Source organism: Apteryx rowi, unplaced genomic scaffold, assembly GCF_003343035.1.
Source record: "Apteryx rowi isolate R43461 unplaced genomic scaffold, aptRow1 scaffold_10, whole genome shotgun sequence".
Taxonomy (NCBI): Eukaryota; Metazoa; Chordata; class Aves; order Apterygiformes; family Apterygidae; genus Apteryx; species Apteryx rowi.
In genome coordinates, this window is record NW_020447197.1 from 1,102,956 (window position 1) to 1,126,358 (window position 23,403).

Consider the following 23,403-nt stretch of genomic DNA (forward strand, 5'->3'; position numbering starts at 1 on the left):
GAAATCATTATCTTGCCACTTTTTGATGAAAGAGAAAGAAAAGTTTAATTGCGTCTTCCTCCTACTAGCCTGCACAAATAAGCATAGTTTAGAGAGAACTAGTTAGATTTAATAGAATCATTTATTAAGTTCCAGTCATAATATCTGTTGAGATGTATTAAGAGCAATGACTTCGCCTAAGTTTTGAAGAACAAAATGGGTCTTGCAGAACTTCCACTGGAGGTGCTTTGGAAGCAGTTGCCCTTGGCTTTCCGAGGGAATCTATAGGTAGCAAAATGACAGCACTTCTACAGGAAGCATATGTGACAGCAGTTACTGAGGGACCATAAACAGAAAACCTAACAATACCATTTCAACACAAACACGTTTCAAACTGGAATGCAATTTAACCGCAAGATTGACATTAAATGGACATAAGACACAGTCCAAATAAGGTAGATGTAAACACTTGTGCTGATTTCAATATTAGTTTGGAAGACCCTTTTAGTGCATACAAAGAAAATTGGCAGAGAAGGAGATAACAGCAGAGAGAGAGAAATTTAAGCTATTCAATCATTATGAGCATGAAAGAAGAGAGGAATTAAAGAGTAGTGCACCAGAACTCGGCAGCTTTAGCAGTTTGACTACTTTACTGTAAAATACTTCTTGGGCAAGTCTTCCTATACCTAATTCCTCATTTGTAGCCCACACCATCTGTAGTTCATCACCCTATCGTACAGATGAACTATTAACAAGTCAAAGGAGGCTAGACCATCACTAACAGAACAGGAAGTTCAAAAGGACGCAAGTACAAAAGGGAGATACTATTTCCAGTCCGGAAAGTTGGTCTACCTGGACAATACTGCATCTAGTTGAAGATATATAGCTAGTTCAGGTATCGCTAAACCACAGTCAATTGAGCATTGCCTAAAGGAATTATGTCCCCATTTATGTCAGATATATACCTAGCTTTTTTAAGCTCTTTAGACAAGCCTAACAAAAGGCTCCATGAAACAGAAATTTCTTTTTAAGTATCCGTTTTGCGTTGGTTCATAGAACTGTCTCACCATATGGTTACTCATTATTTTTAAAGATGTATAAGACGCAGAATAGCACACCATTAGAAAACAGTAGAAATACATAGATGATTAAAAGAAAGGCATATGGAGAAAACATGAACAGAAAAGCCGGAGGAAAGGAGAAATGCAAAATAATCAACACAGAGAGATCCTATGTGATTTCAAGAGCTGACTATAATCTTGTAGACACAAAACTCTTGCAGTACCACTGTCTAGCTGTGCATACTCATTTTGAGAGTAAAAGTGTTAGCACAGCATAATTTTAACAATTAAGCCATGTGTGTCCCTTCATTTTTATTTTTAAATTGTACAGAATACAAAGATTTGTGTTGCATAAATACATTCTGAATAGGCTGCTTAATTGGTACTGTAAGTCTAATACATCAGCTGCCTGGGGATCTGGAGAACAGCCAAGCATCCTCAGTTCAGCATGTACACTAGCTCTGTCTGTTCTTTTTGTAGCATAAAGGGACTTCAGCTGCTATACCTTAAAGATACGATTAATGCACCTTCTGTGAAATTTGCCTTATAAAACCCTTCCCCAGTCCATTACAGCTGATTTTCATTTTAGCAAATGGCTTAACACTTAAAAGAGCAGATCAGTTCTTCACAAAATTCTGGATTGAAAAGCAGCCTGTACAAAACATTCAGTTTCCTTTCAAAGCAAAGAGCAGAAGTCAGCGACTACTGAAATACCTATCTTAAGCCTTTGCATGAGTATGACTGCATTTCTGATCGTTCATAGCAAGGATATCACACACACATTCCTGGTCTTCACTTTTTCCAGTCATCTGCGAGCGCTCTGGAGTTTAATCCTTAATTTGGTCATGACTGGGTTAGATAATATAAAAGCAGAGCAGCAGCAAAACTACTTAGAAAACTAATTGATGTTCAACACTGTTTTAAGTCACATTTCTAGAAGCCCCTGACCAGGCAGCTATTTCATGCAAAGCTATCTCTGAATTCTACCTGTACAATTCTAATCTCCAAATTAAGACTATGACTAATTTTTGCATATTCCAGGCATAGCTCCTCCAGCAATACAAATTGGAAGTATTTGGTTAGCTGAGACAACTCCTGCCTTATTATTTGTCCTGTCTTATATTTTTCTATCCTCCAAATTTTTTTTTTTTAATTAAAAATTTTTTAAAAGATCACTCTGAATTGTGACTATTTACCAGTCCTTCCCAGACTGGCATGACCAATGATGTTATGGGACATTTGCTCTTTATTCCATCGATCAAGCATTTCATGAAGTTCTGAGAATAACTGAATTCTGGACAAACCCAAGATGGGCCCGAGTTGAAGTGCTTTTCCATATGATAGTAAATCTCTGATAAGTACTCTTTGAGTATGTTTGTAGCAAAAACATTGAAGCTTTAAAATTCAGACCTTGGAACTCAGTAGAACTTGCCCTGAATGCCAGTCAAAAATTTTTAGCTCTCCCAGATGGTAAGATACTTGGCTCTTTATCCCATAGTGATTTATTTTATTAGCATTATGTGAGAAGTACAGGGCGACTAAAGACTTCTTTGTCATTTATACTCCTAAACAAAGGCAATAATTCTGTTTCTCCTCAACTAGAAAGGAGAGATGCCACATGAAGCCAGTGATCAGATAATATATGTTTTAGCACTGTCTGCAAGTTACCTTTCTCCTATCAGATTTCTTTACAAATGAAGCTGTGTTACAGCTTCTATTTTGCAAAAGCTTAAATTTAAACATGCATATGCTGAGAACATTCCCAATACCACAGTGGGTAACAATGCATTACAGTGTGTCAGGTAAAGCTGAAACAGCTTGATAGGATCTTTGGAAAACAAACGGAATAGCACAGGTTTATGACAAGGCAGAATTTCATCCTCTGTGTGTATATATATTAAAAAAAAAACAAATCTGATCACACAAACAACTTTTTCCTGTTTATTTTCCTAAAGTAGTAATTAGCGTAAGTATTCCTGAAAGGTGAATTTTGGATTCAAGTACTTTAAATATTTGTCAAAGGTAACTTCTAATTATATTATGGATTTGTGTGAAATACTTAGATTCAATTGAAGAAGACAAACAACATTTTCTGTAATTAATCATTACAGTTTAAATACTGATGTCAGAATATTAGATATTTACAAGGCCCTGCTCATTGACTTTCAAATACAAAATTTGCAAACAATTGTAATGAAGAAATCAATTCCAGAATTATATAGTATTTCATGAACAGTAATGCTTTCAAAGTATGACCATGTATTTGTAAGAACTTTTTTTTTTTTTTTTTTTTTTAAAATATAACTGATGTACCCAGCATGGCTTCAAAGTGACCCACTGGCAAAAGGCCCATGTGCTTGAATATTAAGTACTAGGAGAAGGCTTTATAAAACATGAACACCACTGCAAAACTATATGCTTCACTGGATTTTAAAAACTGTACGCTGTCCTAGAATTTACATTAATACAGTAGCTTAATTAAAGCCTCGTTAACAAGTATCACATGTAAGTACTGTGACTTGTACAGAATTTAATTTAGAGCTATTCAGAAATACCAGCTGCAAGAAACAGTGTATTTTCTTACAAAAATCCTGCCAAAGGGCTTGTGAGAAAATCTGCGTACTCTTATGGATAGTAATAGGCATTTCCAATTTCTGAACCAAAGGATGAACCTGCAGAAACTGTTAATCAGTCTTCTACCTGATCCTATTACAAATATTTATCATCATGTGAATACTCTGAACTCTATTTTGCTTTTGAGACATCTAAAAATGAACTGTTCAGTTTTAAATGTATCAAATAGCAAAATACTGGCATGTTTTTCAGTTTTACTTGAACAGTGTATTCTATGAGAACAAATATTTTTCCTGCGGCACTTCATGTTTTCCTCAGTTTGTATACAGGTTGGCATGCTCTGCATCACAACTGTTTCACAAACAGGAAACAATGAAATTCATTTACTAAATTATCAAACTGTTGTTTATATAGGAAAATAACTTACCTTGCAAACCTGACTTATGAACAACTGTTCATTCTAGAGATCTGGCAAGTGTAAAATTGCTGTTACAGAACTACAGGGTTTGAGCAGCAAGCTGCTGTTACAAATAAGTATGTACAGCAAGCCAAAATACTAAGAAACAACACCCAATATTGAAGGAGGCCATGTAAATAAGCAACTCTTATTTTAAAAGAGCAATTCTTCTATGACTATTGATAAAGTGTTAGAGTACTTCAATATTGTAACAAGTGCCCTACAGATTATCATTTCAACTGCAGTTCAAAACAGTAATAAGTTTGTCCCGGCCATAGACAAACTAGCCTTACTCTTCTCCAATTTTTCTGCCTAATCACCTCATATGTAAGGATTGAATAGAGTAATATTCACTTTAGTGAGTACAGCTACCAAAATTTTCAAGCTTAGACACCTACATTAGACAACCAAATCCATTTTCAGGCATCAGAATAAACAACTGGATTTTCCAGTGAATTGGTCACCTGCACATCTCCCCCACAAAACCCAAGAACTGAAGCCACTTCCTGCACTCTGTCTCTTCGGTATCCAGTAAATTGCCTACTAACTTGTAGTTTCAGCATAATGTTTTTCATATCATATGCTGAGGAGCCAGAAATGAATCAGCCTGACTTACAGGTAGTCTTTCAGGATGTCAATTAAGCAAAAAAAATCAGGCACTTGCTTTGACTAGAATATACACAAAGTCCCCTAATGAAATCGAAAGAGTGAACAGAGGTATTCATCAAGTTACTATTCCATGTTGTGTTATAGCCACTTTAAACTGATGAGACAGGTGGCATACGGTATCAACCATTCCCAGGGTTTTGCAGTTATGTTTATGAAAGGTTAACAGCAGGCACTAATACGAGTATCATGACTCTTTTCAGGCAGTAGGTGAAACCTTGAAGAAAAAGTGGCTCTGTCTTCACAAAAGTGACCTGACCTTTGCTTTGGTGGGTTTTTACTCTGCAAGAAAAAAGCACTGCATGCTTTCCTATGCATCCTTTCTAGCTGAGAAACTATTTTGTTCTAGCATTCAGCACGAAAGGACTACATTTTATGAAAGTCAAATAGCATGTTATTAGTGCTAGCGAATGATAGCTCCACACCTCATACAAGAAACAAGCCTCAGACTTGTAATATGTCATACGAATCATGAAAAGAACAAATACGTAATTGGCCAAGAACCTTTGATATGCTTAGCAATTAGAAATAACTTCTCACCGAATAAAATATATTTAAATGAATTTTACAGTCCTTTGCAGTTCTTTGGATATCAAAGGAATCACAAATCCAGCATGCTTATGATTTATGACACTTTTGCTATGAGAATTTCTTGCAGCATGCAAAGAACTCTTTGTAGGGTAACTGTGATGTGTTGCACAAATAAGCTAACATAACATTGACCTGATAATTGAAAAAAATCTGTTCTAAAAATGCAATAGTAAGTACATGTTTTTACCTGCAATTGCTGATGAAATGTTTCTGAAACTTAGTTTATTGTAAGCAAGTGTTTTCTGTTGGACACAGAATACAGTGCTAGTCAGAGTAATTCTTATCATACAACGCAGCAGTAAAAAACTCCTTTTGTTTATAGGCTTTTAAGTATTTCAATATATTTAAGTCTAGTGTAAAATGCTGCTTTCATGGAGCCAGATCCTGCAGTCTTCGCACAGCTAAAACTTTGATAGCTTTGCAAGTGTAATAGTACAAACACGTCTGGGATCCTCGCACAATACCGTTCTGCTATTATGCTTTATGTATATGCTCAGATAGCCTCTCTCCCTTGCAGGAGTATGAGAGATCAAAAGAAACCTGTGTGAACTTGAGAAGATAAATACACTTTTTAAAATAAAGACAGTATGGCTTTAAAGAGAATATGGCACACAATGCTAGCGCATTTGGTGCTTGGCTAATGCATTACAATTAAATGATGTTAAAATATTCAACCTTCTCTTGAATAATTACAATGTACTAAGTGAATTTTAAGAAAGTGAAGTTCAAAAAAAATCTTTACAGAAATTTCAATAACATTTACCTTTTTCCAGAGACCTGTAGCAATGTCTATGATGGCAGTATTTGGCTCCTTATAGCCTGTAAGTGAAAGAAACTGTTTAGATGATATAAACTGCTTTTTTTTTTTTAAGTGTTACTAGAAGTATAAACACTTTGGGCCCAATCCTACAGGTTACTTTTCAAATTTAACTTCAGGGAGAGTTTGCCTCAGTGAATAAACTGCAAGGATCTGCGCTTTATTTGCCCAAACGGCTTGAATTTACCTTTCACGGGGGAAAAAAAGTGCATTTCAGCTGTCAACTTTCGGGTAGCTACAACCCAGTAGCAGCTGAACGAAGGGAGGGAAGCCATCCCGCAGCTCCTTGCCCTGTGGAGACCGACCCCGCGCTGCCGAGCGCGCAAACCCTTCGGCCGGCAGCGAGGCGCCGCGAGGCCCGGCCAGAGCGAGGCCGCGCCGCCATCCCGCCAACCTCGCCGGGGCGGCGCCTGCCGGCCGCGCTTACACCCCAGCGGCGTGGTGCGTTCACGGCTTCACTGATTTTTATTTTTATTATTTTGTTCTTTTTTTTTTTTTTTAACAACAGTGTTTGGGTGGTCTCCTTTCAGCCAAGCTTCGCTTCCAGCTCTTAACACCAGCACTTGCCGCGGGGGCTGCTCGGGGCTGTGATTGCGTAACCTGACACGCGCCGTTGTTGATTTCGCTGTTGTAGGGCAAAGGCGCTAGGGCGGCCGATAAGGCTGTTGCCATGGTGATGAAGGAGCTTCCGAGGGAGGAGTCCGCGGAGGAAAAGCCCCTCCTTACTATGACATCACAGGTGGGCGGACCGCTGCGCTCTGAGGCGGCAGCTGACATATGTTGAAGCTGACAGAAGGCCGTTGCGGCGGCACCGAGGCGGTAACGGCTCCGGCGTGACCGAGCGGGCCGCTGCCGCTCGAGCAGAGGCAAAACAAAACAAAAACGAACAAAAAAAGCCTTCCCCCCAAAAATGCCACCCACCAAAATTGAGGGGGAAAAATAATAATAATAAAAAGAACAAACTCATCTGCTCTTTAGCTTTCCAAATTGGTGTATTTTAGTTTTAGTGATTCTACTTGAATTTTTCTGCTAGATCTCAAGTAACTATATTTCATCACAAGTAACTATTATTTCATCACTGAGTAAGATGGAAAAAATAGCTTGTGGTAAATAACTTAATCACTCGCTTTCTTTTTTTAAAAGATGTTTTGACCTGAAAATTTAACAAAAACGCATTTTTTCCCTAAAAAAAGTGATTTGTAGAAAGCACAGTATACATATGTCAGTTACCAGGTTATCTAAAAACTGATTTAAAGTGTCAATTATTATTCATGCTGTCAGTATTCATGCAACTTAAGTATTCATTTATGGTGCATATATAAAATAAGAAACCACTTTATAGGAGTATCATTTTAAATATTTCAAATGCCTTTAAGTTTTCACTAGGTTTTCACCCCTGTTGCAAGTTGGAATTTTTATTTTGCACACCTCATTGTCTTCATTTTTACAAATTCAGTCAATGAAAGGACATAACTTCATCATACTGAACTTTATAGCGTTAGAGTAACCATCAAGCGTTAGATGGTTTCATCAGTTTATTGAAGACACCAGCTGAGGCACTGCTGTAAAATACAGTGGTTCCATCTCACTGCAAAAGTTGATTTTATTCCCTGCTGTTGCTATAATATATATGAATTTGTTTCTCAAGTAAGTGCTGTAAGAGACTACAGTGACACTATCATTCAGTACTTCCGATTTGGATAATTCAAGAAAAGTTATTATTTGTATAGCAATAGCCATTTACTTAGTTTACTGGTTAATATTTAGCACACATGTTATTCCTATGTGACAGTAGGTTTAACAGAAGTAATTTCACCACATGGTTATTCTTACATGAGAGTCTTCAACAAGACCTACGGTCCTGTTTTATTCTTTTGACACTTTAGGATAAACACTACTTTACTTTTTGAAACTATTTATGATGCACAGAATGCCAGCACATACTTGTCTTATAGAATAGACAAAATATACTGTGCTCATACAACAGAATGGTAAATACTATTTCTACACTTTGGAAGCCAGGTCTGGCAATTTCCTCCTCAACCCCTGTTGAACACCATGTTCCACTTGTGGTGAACTCTAATGTCTATAAAGTCATTGCACAAAGGAAAAGGATGCTCTTTAATGCCTCATTTCTAATTGCATACTAGAGTGGTTGATGAACAATTAGAAACCAGCATGAGATATGCACCCCTCCCTCCCCCCCCCCCAAAAAAAAAAAAATAACTGCAAAACTTCCATTGGCTTCCTCAGGGCCAGGAGTTTGGCCTGGACTCATTACATGTTTGATGCACCATTTGTAGTGGTTGTCTGTCAGTTTATTCAGCAATAGTCTATGATAAAAAAAGTAAAATGCTTGTGTCTGTTAGTGTAATTTCTTCCACTAAACACAAGTACCTACTCCCCTGCTATGCACCAAAGGGGTGCAGAAGCCAAAAAGCAAGCAGAATCAAGGGAAAAAGTGAGTATTTTCCATAGTCATCTCTGCATCATGTATGTGCGATGTGCAGTTGTACAACCATATTGCATACATCATTCATATCCTAATTGTCTGACTGTGGTGTGGTTTTAAGATGCTGTTTCCTTAGTATGTCTGTGAAAACCTTGTGTCAAGATCCTTCATTCAGAATAGCACACTGCTGTATTGCAATATACATTTAGTCATCGCCAGTCTTTGTCTCAGTTGTTTAAATGATGAAACAGATGGATGTGGTTGCAGCTCACAGAGTGCAATATGCAGGTTCCAAATTGGCTAGAAACGAGCTTCCCAAGCCAGATCAAATTAGGTCATCTGAATAAGGCCTGGTCTTTCCAAAGTGATCATCACCACTGAACCCAGTAGAGGCATGCGATATTTACATAAATTGCATCTCTTTGGAAGTAATTAAATACATTAGGCATCTATGTTGTGTCACCTCTCAGTAGAGCTAACAAGGATTTTGCAAGTAAAATGCAAGGATCAAGCCCCAAGAGAAGAATATTTACTTTTAGAGAAGCAAATAATGTGAAATCTCCTATTACCAAAGCCTTTGCTGAATGGAGAACTTACAGCATCTGAATATGGAAGCAGACTCCACAGGAAACATAAGTGGAATCTGAGGTACAAAGAAGAGAGGCTAAATCCTTGTTTTCTGTGAGAAAGAGTCATAATGTATGGAGGCCCCTGAAGGCAATTTTTAAGTGATGTCTTTCTCTTCCTCTGTAAAATATTATAAGTATATCCAACACAGAACAAGTCATATATATATATTCACATTTTATTATGCTCCTAGCTGAGCTCCACTTGTAAAATATGACACTTGTTTGTTGACACAAACACTATGAATTAAGTTTTGGTGAAATTTCCAATTCACAAGTTATTTATATCATCTGGAATTATTTTATATAATCATACATGGATGGAAGTCTTTAGATAGCATGAACCAAAAAAGCCCTGCAGACTCCAGTGGGGTTATGCTGATATATGGCAACTGGGAATCTTGACTATTATTCCAACATAAACAAGTATACTACAATAAGCAGAGGCATTTTCTTGGTAATTTAATATGCATTTCATTATTTTCTGTGACTATCTCAATTATTTTCAATGACTGTCACTTTATTGGTATAAAAAAAGGCATTCAGTAGTTGCCAAATTTAATGCATCAAGCATCAGTACGGAGTGGGCTTTCAGTACTAATAGGATTTTGTAGAATATAACTCTACACTATGTTGCTGTCTCCTTTATCTTGTTAAGATAATTCAGAAGAGACAGAGACAAATGAAAAAGGGTACTTCTGATATGAATAGAACCTAGATAAAGAGAAAGAAAGTTTACTGAAAGTTCAAAGATTAACAGAAAGTTAATCTGTGGAAAAAAATATACTGCTAACTGAAGCTAAGGTATGAGAAAGTTGTGCATGAAAGGATTTGAATTCCAAAGAAAGATTTCATTTTAACCCTCTTTGCATCTTCTTTGCGTTTCTCAGCAGGAAAAATGCTCACTTGAGAATTATTATCTAATAAGAATTTTAAAGCTAAATATTCCCTGAAGTCAAAGTTTAATTGTACAGTCAGCTATGAAATTCCCAATTTACTACAGGTCAGTGCACTTCAAAAGATCTGATTCAGTGAAGTACTTTGATGCACACTTGAAGTTTAAAACATGATGAACTGCTTTATTGAGCAGGGAAAAAAAAGTTTAAGTGCTTTGCCCATCTGATTTTAAACAAATAGCTCTCAGTGTCATGAGATTTATTTGTCCTGGATTCATCACACCTAATTTAGATGTCTCAGAGTACATAAATTGAGAGCTTAGTCATGGTAGGATCCCTATAATGATAACAGAAAGGCAAGACCTGCAGAAGGTGATTCATGTCCAAGATGGTCCCATGGCAAATATACCCTCTGGGATATGGAAGTCCATGAAAAATGGACCCATAGGAAGAATAAATGCAAATTATTTCTTGAAAGCTATCCCCTCTGTTCTGTTTACATCTGAAAAATGAGAACTGCCTACTTCAAATTTATATGAAGTACACAGATATTGCTCAGAATACTGTTTTGATACTGACTGAATAAAGTTTAAGTTGTTATTGTAATTCATTTTAGAACTTGAACTGGAAAATAGGAACTTGGGAAGTCAAAATTAAGTTATTAGTAGAAAAAGAATGTGCTGAAATAGATGCTTTCCAATGAAAAATACAGGTGACAGAAATTTTCCAGTAAAGATGTTTCATGATTATACCCCAATTAACTCAGATACTTTTTCCTTATTAAAAGAAAAAGACTATGCATAATCTATCCATGAGACATTACATATCATTAATGGGAACAACTTTCTTGGAAGAAAACAACTTAATTTACATGCCATTGGTTGATGCAGGCACATTTATATTCGCTCAAGGCTTATAAGAAAGACACAAACATTTCCAGTGTACATTTCCTGTGAGACTCGGGTGATCTGTCAAATGCTTCCTTTCAACTTCATTAAGGAAGCAGAATAAAAGCAGCCAAGCTTCAGCTCCCATTGAGGCCAGCAGGTTTTATGACGTGTGTGTCAAGGGCTCACTGTCTGAATTGAATTGCATAATCATGATTTTCCATCTAAAAGTTAATAGTTGTATTTGTTCCCAATCAATCATGTCCTCAATAAGCTTCTTAGCATTAGACTTAGAGTCCACCCTGTAAGTGTTTACTAAATAACATTAGAACAGAATGGCAGAAAGTTGTAGTCAATATAGTTGCTTCCCTTCTCTTTTATACCAATATAAAACAAAAGATAACTCCATTTCATCTAATAGATATACATCAGTGTAAAAAAAACTAAAAAAAGGCATAAAATCATGCCTACTGTAGATAATGATAATTAACTTTGGACTACACTGATTCACTTTACATCCAATCTGCCCTCCATAGACAGTGGTAGTTTCCCCACTGATTTTAGCAGGGCTAGTCCTATGATCATATTTTTATATTCTTTTTAAGGATTAATGATTATAGAAAATATCATTAATGAATTTCTCAAATCAGTCTACTTCTATTTATTATAAAAGGTTTAATTAGTTTAGCAGAGACCACTTAAGTATTAGTCAAGTCTATCTTCCCATCTGTTAATTAAAAATGGGTAAATACAAGGAGAGTAAAAAAGAAAATACAAATTATGTAAATGGATCCTTAGCAGTACAAGTATTAATTGATTCTTTATCTCCAAGTTAAATACTGTTCAACATTTTTATTATTGCATTTAGGGCAGTATATATCATTTCAGCAGGAATGTTCTTATGAGAATAAAGAAAGTTGCCTTGACAATATGTTTAAAAGTCAGAAACTGGCTGCTTGCCTGAAGTTAAACAGATTTATCTGCCCCATAAACTAAATAGATTTTTCCATGAAAAAACAGTTATTTTAAATTACCATGAAAATTGACAGTGGATTTTTTCCATAAAATAAAAAAGTAACCATATTGTTTTAAAACCATGTTTTAAAGTGCCCTACTGTTCCATAGGCACAGAAAGATTTGGACAAACAATTCATTATAATACATTATGCTAACTTAACCCTGCTTTTTATTCATGAACTATTTGTGAATAGGAGCCCATTTGCAGAGAGACTGTAGATTCTTCATTCATAACAAATACTCTAGGTAAAAATATACTATCCTTTGAAAGGTTTGCAAACCATGTACCCACAATTGCCCTATTCAACAAACCTTGCTATTTGTACAATGAAACTGTTCTACCGCACACTAAGTTCTGCAAATGCGCACACAGCTTTCAAGTTTCAAGCTTTTCAAGCTGCAAAAACATTTCAAAGCAAACACACATGCAGTGACATAACCCTACGGAGAAAGGCTGTATAACTTAGCGGGAAGTTGTGACTTGCTCCTATGACTGCCCACAGTAATGCATCCAAAAAACCCCACAGCCTTATTCTAGATATACTGTGCTTTGAAAGAAAACCCACAGAAAGGACAGGAGAATCAAGGCAATTTGAAAGAAGTTACAGCCTATGTACAGAAGTACAGCAAGGGTACAGTAAGACGACTTTTGTTGCCTGGGAAGTTGGCACAGGGCATTTTCAGCACAGCTGCAAATTAGTAGGAATGACATGAGCTTTACAAAAGGGACATTTTGTGATAAGCCATGGTATTTTTGACACTTTAATTCTTCTCCATCTTTACAGTCTTCACGCTGCTATAGCATGAAAATCTGGGCTTAAAAATAAGCAGCACTAGCGCATCTTTCCTCTAAATTGCCATTTGATTATGAACCATTCTCAAAATAGTACATAAAGCTATATATAATCCACCAGTGCAGAAATTCTCAGATTTATCTATGGATCACTGGCAGTTCACACAGCATTTTACATGCAACTCAGTTCTGTGTGCTGATTGTCATCTTTACTTTCAGAAGATGAAAAGTATTAGCAAGTTCTAAAAGCATTAAATGATTTTTTACTATTTTATGAGAAATAACTACAGTGGCCCTAGAGATGTGATAAGATTATAAAGAGTATACACAACATGAGTGAGAAAAGGACTCCTCTAGTTTTCATCCTCTGAACCTTACTTAAAAGCATCTGAGAACTGTGGTTCCCCAAGTTGGACTTCCTCTTCAGTGGGAGTTTCCACACAATGAATGATGCAGAAACTAGAATCTATCCACATGAGTAACCACTTGTCCTCTGTGGGTACTATCATGAGGTTTCTGACCCTCCAGGTCTCCCTCAGTATAAGCTACTCCAGTTCAGGGCTTTCTCAACAGATAATACTGGATTCTGTAGCCTTCCCATTCGGCAAGACTGTCCCAACCTGCATTTACTCAGCTTAAGCATGAAATTTATTAATCATTCAGTTAACTAGTAGGCCATTTTAGGAGACTAGGTATTTAGGAGACTAGGTATTTTCATAAACTACTTTATTAGTATTACAGAAATGACTTATTTTGTCATTTCTTAGTGACTATATTACTTCAAGGATATCTAAGCATTCTCAAGGCTTAGTTAATTTTGTCTTTGAACACCCTTGTAGGTTAATTCTCCAGTTTAGATAAGGGGAAGGGGTGAGGCTAAGACAAAATCCACATGGTGACACCACAGAGGTAATATATGACTGCGTTAGGGGAGGGGAGAGAGGGGAAGAAAAAAGGCAGGAGGCACATCTCCTGACTTTTGATAAACAGCTTTTAATTCAAATGTGTGTAAAACATGTAGATGTTAATGCAAAAGACAGACTTACAGTAAGTCATGCTTTCATATGACTAGTAAAGGCCAGACTGTCAGTCACTGCTTTGTCAAAATGTGACAGCAAGAGCAACTTCTCCTATGGCTCTGATCCAGCAAGGCACTTAAGCATATGCTTAACCTTGAGTTTTGCAGGACATGCTTAAGTGCTCTGCTGGAATGAGGCCAAAATGCAGGAGCCAGATACAACTGCAGTTTCTGTGTTGGGGTACTGCTCCCTTTTAGTTTCCATAGGGAGACCAAGAGCAACAGGGGGGAAGAGTTGGTGAACTGTGAGATATTAAGTTGCCCATCACAGCTTCACACTAATCTGCAGTTACAGAGATGGGATGCAACTGTGACACAGCAATCATGGCAATAGTTCTCACCAATCAGTGCAATTACCATTAATGGAGATGCAACATAAGCACATTATCATTTAAGCTTGACTTAGGTGACAAGCATAGGTTTTAAACAACACAGCTGAATTTAGATATCCAATATAGTGTCTATAGTAATCTTCCCTCAACTTCTCTGCCTTCACACAAGTAATTGGTCAGTTGTTAACATTAAGCCTCAGGGGATCACTTACCTTGTGTGATTTTAGGGATGATATTGTCACCTCTGATTCATAGGACACTACACACACCTCCTGCCACTTAGCAACAAAGTACCAGTTACCACCTGCCACTGGAGACCAGTCTTCACAGATGCAGCAACACCATACTGCTCTTTGCAGGAGAGTGAAATGAGTTGTCTCAGTTTTAGAGCTTCCCATAAGTCATATTGGGTGAAAGTCACTTATACTGTATGCCCTGTATATTGATTCTCTGTTCTCATGAGAACCAAATATTTGGCTGGCATGCCAGTTTTGTTTGGACATAAATTCATATTAGAGTGATAGAAAAGAATTATGACCCTGGCACAGGAAGGATGCAAAAAGGTCAAGCAGTGATCACACTAAACAGCAGCCAATAATGGGGGGGTTAACTATGAAATACTTATAGACCTATTAGAAAAGTGGGTGAGAAAAACATACCTCATGCAATCTGAGCTTTAGCACTAGATTAGTGGGGTTTTTGTTTGGTTGGGTTTTTTTTAAAGAAGTTCCTTTTCCAAGCCTACCTCAGTGAGCAGAAAGGAAGGTATTCCAATTCTTATCCTGCCAAGATAACAACCCATAGATGGGCCTGGAAGGCTAGCATATCTAGAAGTAGTTATATTTTATAGAACAAGAACCTCAGTCTGTGGTTGTGATTCCCATTTATCAGTCTCCAGAAATAGCTAGTTAGTGGAAATGAATTCACAGTGTGTGCCAGATACGTATGGAGAAGCTATCTATCAAGAAAACATTGCTATATATCATACAAATCAGTTACTGATTGAAGTTAATTCATGCTTTAGGAGATACCTCCAATTCAGAAGAGCAGTGCAGCACTGACAAACCAGTTAAACCAATTAACTTACCTGCTTGTCTTTGTCTCATACTAGCCACAGAAAAGCTCCTCGGAGCAGGGTTCAAAGATGCAATTTCTTCACTAGAAAATCTGAGTTAACAAGTTCCTGCTTTCTCCCATGCTGACAATTCATTACTACACTATGAGCTTTTTAAGTTGGATCAAGTGACTGATCCAGTTAGTAGCCCAACCACATAGCTGTTCACACCAGCACACTGCTGGGCAGAGGTGCAGCCCCAGAACCAGTGCCCTGGAGCAGCCTTACTACTCAATAAATCACAAATGGATGACCCAATAGCAGTGTGGGGCTTCCTGAATTAATTCCTTGAGTAGCTCAATCAGCTTCAGGTGATAAAATGGGTGGAATCCAATCCAGCCTGGCTTTCATGCCTAATTACATCTAAATTTTAGGTGCCAGCTGAACCAGCCTTACTAAAATAAGTTCCACATATAGTCAATGGGAAAGCTAGGTGCCTTTGAAAGCCTCCTCAGGGAGAGCCTAAATTAGGCAGACAGGATCTCCCTCTAGAGACACTTTTATAAGCATCTACCTCTCCGTATTGACAATGGAAAGAATTTAGGCACTTAATTTTAGAGAACTAGTTCACTATGTGCTCAAAACATAGGTGCTAATTAGCTGCCTGTGTCTGACTGAACCCCCCCCAATATAGCTTCCAAGTCATGTAGCTTAAAAGCTATTATGTAATGCCCTACTAACATTTAAAATATAAAAAAAGAAAAAAAAGAAAAAGCAGTATGTATTCTGCACTGCAAACAGACCAAGAGTCAGGAATAGAATAAGAGAGGATTTAAGAAGGTGATGTCAGGACCATACCTTACTCGCAGCTTCAGCATCTCCTGGTATTCGCCATGGCATAACCCCAGTGCTGGAGGAACAGCAAGCGGGCAAAACGCCTGTAGCCACGAGCAAGGCCAGTTGTTGAGGCCAAACACAACAAACTGCAGCTGCGACACTCACTAAGGAGCTGCTCTTCTCGACCCATTGCCCGAGCACCAGGGACGCTCCAGCACCTAACAGCCCGAGTTCCTCTGTGCAAACACTTCACAGCAGAGCCTTGCCAACACATTTTTTTTTTTTTTTAAAGTCAGGCTACTGCCTAGATGCTCCATCACTCTCTTATTACCATGCAAATTGTACATTACGAACAAAGCAGAAATGAAGCCATACTGGCTGCTTAATACCTGCAGGGTCTCACATTCTCCCTCACACAGGGAAACGCAAACACTAAAAGCAGCACCACAAGAGGCACCTGTGTTAAAACCACAAAGCAAAGGCCTCAGGGCTGAGCAGAAACCCAGTTTCTGGGGGAGGGCAGAGCTGCCACCACAGCCCCAGGAGCAGCCCCAGGGCCCTGAGCCAGCCAAGGAGAGGCCCTAGGGACAGGCCCAACAGGTCACCAGGAGGGGCTTGGCCACGCAAGGTGCTCCTGCAGGGGGACAACATGGCCATGGTGACTGCAGGGGGGAGGAGAGAGGTGCTGGGCAGGTGACCAGGGGAAGCCACAGCCAGGCTGGGCGCTGGCTAAAGGGAAGAAAACCCCCTCTCCCAACCACCGCTGCTCCTCTTCCACAGCAGGGCCTCCCCTTCTGCCCCAGCACACCCACAGCTTGATTTTTGACCCCAAACCAGTCACTCCAGCCCCTTCCCTCAGGCTGGCACCTACCCCAGCAGCCCTGTGCCCCCCTCAGGCCAAGCACCAGAGGGGGAAACCACAGAGAGACACCTCCCTCCACAGCAGCAGCCCCCAAGGCCATGGCTCACCCCAGCACTGGAGAAGGGAGAGCCCAGCAGTACAGCCCCTAGGGTGACAGGTAATAAGCCCTCGTAGAGGTAAATGCACACAGCTGGGGACGGGCCCCGCCGGGGCAGGGGGCACGGGGCACGGGGCACGGGGCACGGGGAGCAGCGAGCAGCTGTGGGGCCGCCCGTGGGGCGCTGAGGGGGAGCTGCGCCAGGGCACTGCCGCTGCCACCCTTGCTGCGGGGCTGATGCCCGGCCCTTCCCTCAGGGCTCGGCCAAACCCTCCTCCTTTCGAGGATATCTAAGCAGCGGGGTTGTCATCCGCCTCCAGGGGACATTTCTTAACAGCCAGCGTCTCTCCCAAAGCACCCAAATCCGCAGTTACGCTTCTAGGGACGGAAGAGTACGACAGCACCGCTTAGGCGAGACGCAGCGCCGTTTTCTGTCGCACTGCCTGGTGGCAAAGGGCAGCTACATAAGACAATAGCAGAAACCAGCTACAAAAATTCATTTGAATCTGAAAGGATGGCTTTTATATTATCGTTGAGACTTTGCAGATGTATTAGCAGCAGTGAGTATCACCCCCTATAAAATTTTCACTATCCTTCCGTTAAAGGAGTGTATTTTAATTAAAATGGATTTATAAAGAAAAATTAAGTTCTTAGAGACATTATGAGAACTTATGGCACTCCCCAGCTAAATTTAGTATTCGGAGGCCAATAATTTCTCAGACGCGGCCTGCCCAGCTCGGCAATATTGCGCGCACCGGCGCCGTGCGGCGATGGCGCCCGCGTCCCCCAGCCCCGCGCGATGCTGCGCGGCTCTCTGCAGCTCCCCACGCTCCTCTGGTCCGCCACGGTGATGCTGCGCAGCCGTGCAGCGGTGCCAGCCTTGATTCATGAATGTTTTAAAGCGTTCTCCGATATTCATCCTGAAAGGTGCTTGAGAACCATAAATTATTGCTTTAATATAGATAATAGTTTTCATCTCATGAATGTTTTATAACGCTGCTCCAAATTCATGCCTGATATAGCTCTAATAACTTAAGTGGAGTTAAAGCAGGGATAAATTTGTCCCAAAGTATGAGGCAGTGAAATGGCATTCGAAGCGTGAGGCGGAGGGCTCCCCGCATGGCATCGCGTACGCACCGCAGCCAGAAACCTGCCCCGCTGCCCGCTTACCTACACCAAAAAGATCAGCTTGTGGCATTCTTTAAACTCTCCGAGGTCTGATATGTTGTGAAATGCCTGCTTCATGTCAAAAATATGTATCTAGTATGTCATATTGCTATACATATGCAGGTGGTATTTACTAAGAATTAGTAGACTTGATCTATTTTTTACTTGATGTAATTTTTATCTGTTTTGCCCCAGATATTTCAGTTGAAAGCAGATTATTTTTCCCAGGAATAATCCTTATACTAAGACATTCCTACAACTTTGAGTTGTTAGTCGGGGAGCATAGTGCAGAGAATTGGAATCTATTCATGGCCAGTTTATATAATTTTGTTCCTGTGCCAGCCTTCTTCAATAGTTAAAAAAGTTTTTCTGAAGTGTCGTTTAACCTCTGCTGTCCTTTTATGTATACGTGAAGAAGAATTATATTCCTACTCAGTCTTCATTTTGTTAGCTTAAACAAGTCCATGTGTTTCAGTCTCCCTGTGTAACGGGCTCTCTATTCATCTCATCATCTGCGTGGCCCATCTCCGAGAAGTTTAGTGGGTATATTCACAGAGTGAGTGGGCCAGAGACAATCTATTTGTTTTCTAATTAAACAAAAATGATGCAAATGCAGCAGAAAGATGAAACAACTTAGTGAAAATTAAATCTTGGTATTTGCTGGCAAAACTTATAATGAAGAAGTGGAAAACGCCATCAATCTTCCAGTTTGATGGCAAAAGTTTATCAAGGGACTGTGAGCAATGCACGACCAGTACCAAACTAATGAAGGCCTCTTGCTGACCAGATCTTCCTTACATAAACAACATAATAAAGAAATGACTGGGGAGGTGGCAGCCAGCTGTGAGAAAAAGAAATATTTGCCAGATATCTACTACTTAATATTACAGATGAACCTTGGAGAAATTCAGATCTATTTGGATTATAGTCCTTTCCCCATCCATGATTCTGATCCTCAGCATCACTGCTGCTCCTCCCAGAGTTTATCCTCTCACCCTCCCAAGAGATTTGCAATAAACTGCCTCTCCAGTTGGTCTTCAGATCTTCTATTCTTTGCTGTCTCCAATTAGTGAACTTGGCTGTTTTGGTTCTCTTAATCCTTCTTCCCTCCCTTCTCCCCCCATTCTTTCTTATTAAAGAAAAGTCCCATGGAATGTAATGGGAAACTTGAGAAGCATCCAAATCCTACACGATAATCTCTCCTATAGCACCCTTAAAGATACAGAAACAACAGTAGTATTTCCTATGAAGTTTTTATATTTACAATGATTCCTATAAAACCTCTGCTTTTATTCCTCCCAAATGGCAGAGGACTTTTCTTTAATATCACAAAATAAATCACTGAAGATCCAGCTGATCTAGTGGCTTTCACAATCTTTCTGCTGGATGTTATGTTCACCAAGATACGTAACTTCACCATTGCAAAAGTCCAGCAGCTGTCACTGATGCTAGTTCCTACAATATGATGAGTAAATGCAAGAGGGAGAATGTATTGGTGTAATTTTGGCTGATTTATGAAGCTGATCACAGAGAAAGAACATTTAAACTATTAAGAGTAATTTGGATAATGATTAGCTAGGCGTCCACCTTCGTTTTTTTCACCGATAGAAATGATTAAAATACTATCACCAAATTGTAGTTAGAAAAATACATACGTGGAGTATGCAGAGACATACTAGGTCCTCATAAGTCTTAAATATCAATATTAGATAAAAGTATACCTCTGGAGATAATGTGGGCAAGCAGAGCCACCTTTAATGCAAATCAAAGGTGTGCCGCTGGTAGAAACACAATTTCCAATCAAACATTGAGATGTACCAAATTTAGCAAGTAACTTCTGGGTTTTGAATGAGACATGAGGCTGAGTGATTAATTTGGAAAGAGTTAAAAAACCACATGATTAATTCCTTTGTAATGTGCATCCGCATTCTGGTTTCAGCATATGCAGAATTTGAGTTTGGGAAGCTGCATCACTGCCAGGTTTCTGAAGGAAGTGCCCCCATTTGCACGTTCCGCTACACACAGTTGGGCAAGCAATCACTCATCTGTCTTCCATGTTACTCATGTAAATTGCTATTTCAGTGCAAAAATATAAAGTTCTAGGCCTCTGAATGACTGCACGTATTATATAATCAGCTGGCTTTAGGTACCAGCATAAATGTTTGACACACCAAAATAATGTACATGCTCCTTTTTATTTCAACAGCTCCACTATTTACTAGGGACTTTGTAACACAAAAAACAAGTGCCTAACATCACTGAATGTAATCTCTTTTGCTGTAATATGTTTAGAGGCAACCCTGGCATAGCTAAATGCCTATTAACAGAGGTCAAATGAAGATGAGTTTTGCCAGCATCCTAAATTTAAAAGTTCAACTGAGAGAAAATTTTGAAAATTCAGCAGAGGAAAAGCAGAGAGAAGGGAAGTGAGAGGAGGAGGAGAGGAGAGAAGATAAAAGTAAAGCTGAAAGAGTTCCAGATAAAAGAAACAGAAGGAGGGAAAACACGTTTTCCCATTACTAAAGATAGAGTAAATGCAGGCCACACCATCAGATATCATCCAGCAATGTCAGCTTAGGCCTTGATCCTCCAAACAAACAGGGATAGATTGCAGAGAAGGTACTTTCATTTTGGAGACTATTTTGCTGTTTTGTCTTTTTAATCCCTGATATGTGAAATAATAGCCTGTAATGTAGAGATTCCTTTTAGGTAGCAGAAAATCAACACATTCATGCAATTACAATGAAAAGGAAAACTGCTCATAAATACAAAGTCTTCACACAGTCAGAACTCATCCAGGAAGTTCATGAATTCACCAGGGTCCATCCACTGTCATTCATATGTCTTTGCATTGCAGAGAAGTGTCTTATGTCTCAGCGGGTTATTGTTTAATGGGCTAATGCACATTTTCTGGATGAAAGGGTGCTGTGGAAGTTCTGTGGAGGAGTATGTTACAGGTGAAAAAATGAGTACTTCCAAATACTAAAAAAAGCCCTGCTTAGTCTCTTGGTGATAGAGAAGGCCAACTTCACCCATTGATTTGAAGGGAATTATATCAGGCCTTGAATATTTTAGCCCATAAGCAATACTATATATATGCTATAGAAGAACCGCCTTGCTGCTTTATTTTTGTGCAGTTTGTAAAATTGGAATATAATTTTGCCCAAAAAGAGCAACTGAAGTTTTTAATTTTGAGCACAGAGCTATTTGTACATCTCCTAATTGATGCAACATCTTACTCTCTCACACAACCAAAAATAAAGCACATCATATTGTAAGAAAATGTTTTATTTTTTTAAATATTGCTTTAAATTCTGCATCCCAACAATGCTCTTTGACTCTGTAATTTTTTGTTGCTAGCTGGTGAATGAGCAACAAGAAAGTAGACCCCTTCTGAGCCCCTCCATTGATGACTTTCTCTGTGAAACTAAACCAGAAGCTGTTGCAAGGCCTGTAACATCAAATACAGCAGGTAACCAAAATTCTTTATTATCCCTCAATAAGGAGAAATAATTTCAGTTTCATCTTAGTTCTGGTACTTTTTGTCAAGTGATTTCTTTTGGTCTCTTAAAAAGATTTGTTACTATTTTCACAAAATTACAAGCTGGTCTTAAATTATGACTTGACTAATCTATTACTAGAAAAACTTTGTTCATTATCTTTGAATGCAGATCTGTTGAGATCCAAATCACATGTTTTCTAGCAGATCTCCAGTGCTGAGAAAAAGGGAACCTGTTGAAGTTCAACAGGGAGAACATACCAGCTCAGCAAATCCTCAGTCTGTTGTTTTCACAAAATTTTAACCCATGGGTAAGCTACATTTAGGTCAATTTTTAACTGGACTCATTCCTTATTTTAGAAAGATTTGCTTTAATGAAAAATTGGACGAGATGTCAGGGGACGGAGAATAGCTATCAAAAGAATTTATCCAGGCTACATTCCTTTCCCCACTGAAAAGAATACATTTATTGCTGGTTTCAGAGGTTTTAATCGCGAAAAGATCTAACAAATTTCTTAGCTGCTTTGTGATTTGGTGAGATAGTAGAACAGAAATAAAAAGGAAGAGAGAATCCTGAATGCATTCTGAATTCAGAAAGGTATATTGTCTTTTAGAAGTGTTTTTAGAAATTGGCCTCCTCTGTTGAGCGTTTGTGCCAAGGTAATCAAAGCAGTTGAGCTGGTCAACTGAGAAACAATATAGGTAATAGCACTGTTATGTTCTATGGCTATCTCATAAAACTTGACTTGTTAGAAGCCATTTAATTAAAATCTATATAGATGCAAATTTTTAAAATGAATAATTATCAGTGGTATGATTATCTTCCCATCTAATTAATATGCGTCTCAAGCAAAATGCAGGTTTTAATAACAAAAAGTGGAACATTGAATTAAATGAAGAATTGTAAATACTATTTTTCTTTTGATTTAACTAAAGATACTACAGGGATGAATATAAATACTTCAGGTCATTTAAGACTTGTATTCATTGTAAAAAAATTTAAGTATCTGTAGCTCCTATACCTGCCTTGAATATCTATCAGATTTGGGGGTGGTTAATCAAATTTTTAATAACAAAATTAAACTTTGTTGTTCTATGAAGATTGGTGAAGTTCAGTGATTTACCAAGAACACAGATAAAGCACTGCAAGTGATTATACAAAATGATCCGTCAAAAACACCCACCCTATAGGCTGATAAAAAAGGAAAGGAGTTTTGCTATGTTTTATGAGCTAAATCATTTTAAATGTTACTTTTTAAACAACTAGCAAATGAAAAAATCAGACTGAAGCATGCCTTATATACTGATATAGTCCTATAATAGAGATATCAATAGAATTTATTACCGTATCTGTCAATGTTTATCCCCCAAAAGACAAAAAGCAACAAGCAACAACAGTAGAAACAATTACTAAGCATACTGTTATTCCTTTTTGACCTAAACCTAGGCAAATTTGGGGCAATTCAGACTGTTTCCAGGAAGAGAAAATTATGTTATAGTCTTCTGTGCTAGAGTCTTTTGTTATTTCTTGGGCATGTCCTGTTAATTATAAAAATATTTAATGTCGTGTTTCTTTCAATACAGCAAAAGTCTTTGCTGTCACAATCTCAAGCCCCTTCCAGTCAGGCTGTAGACTCACAGCTCTCTCCTTCTAAGGATCA

General features: G+C 38.6%; 1 protein-coding gene across 1 annotated transcript in view; it reads left to right on the top strand.

The window, feature by feature from the left end:
- Nucleotides 1-6,800: 6,800 nt before the first annotated feature.
- The window catches only part of PEX5L (peroxisomal biogenesis factor 5 like), a 41,414-nt gene continuing 24,811 nt past the window's right edge, over nt 6,801-23,403 (top strand). Inside the window, 4 exon segments of the mRNA XM_026061390.1 lie at nt 6,801-6,884; nt 8,567-8,581; nt 8,583-8,606; nt 21,604-21,715. Coding sequence (XP_025917175.1) covers nt 6,816-6,884; nt 8,567-8,581; nt 8,583-8,606; nt 21,604-21,715 — 220 coding nt within the window. The 5' untranslated portion in view covers nt 6,801-6,815.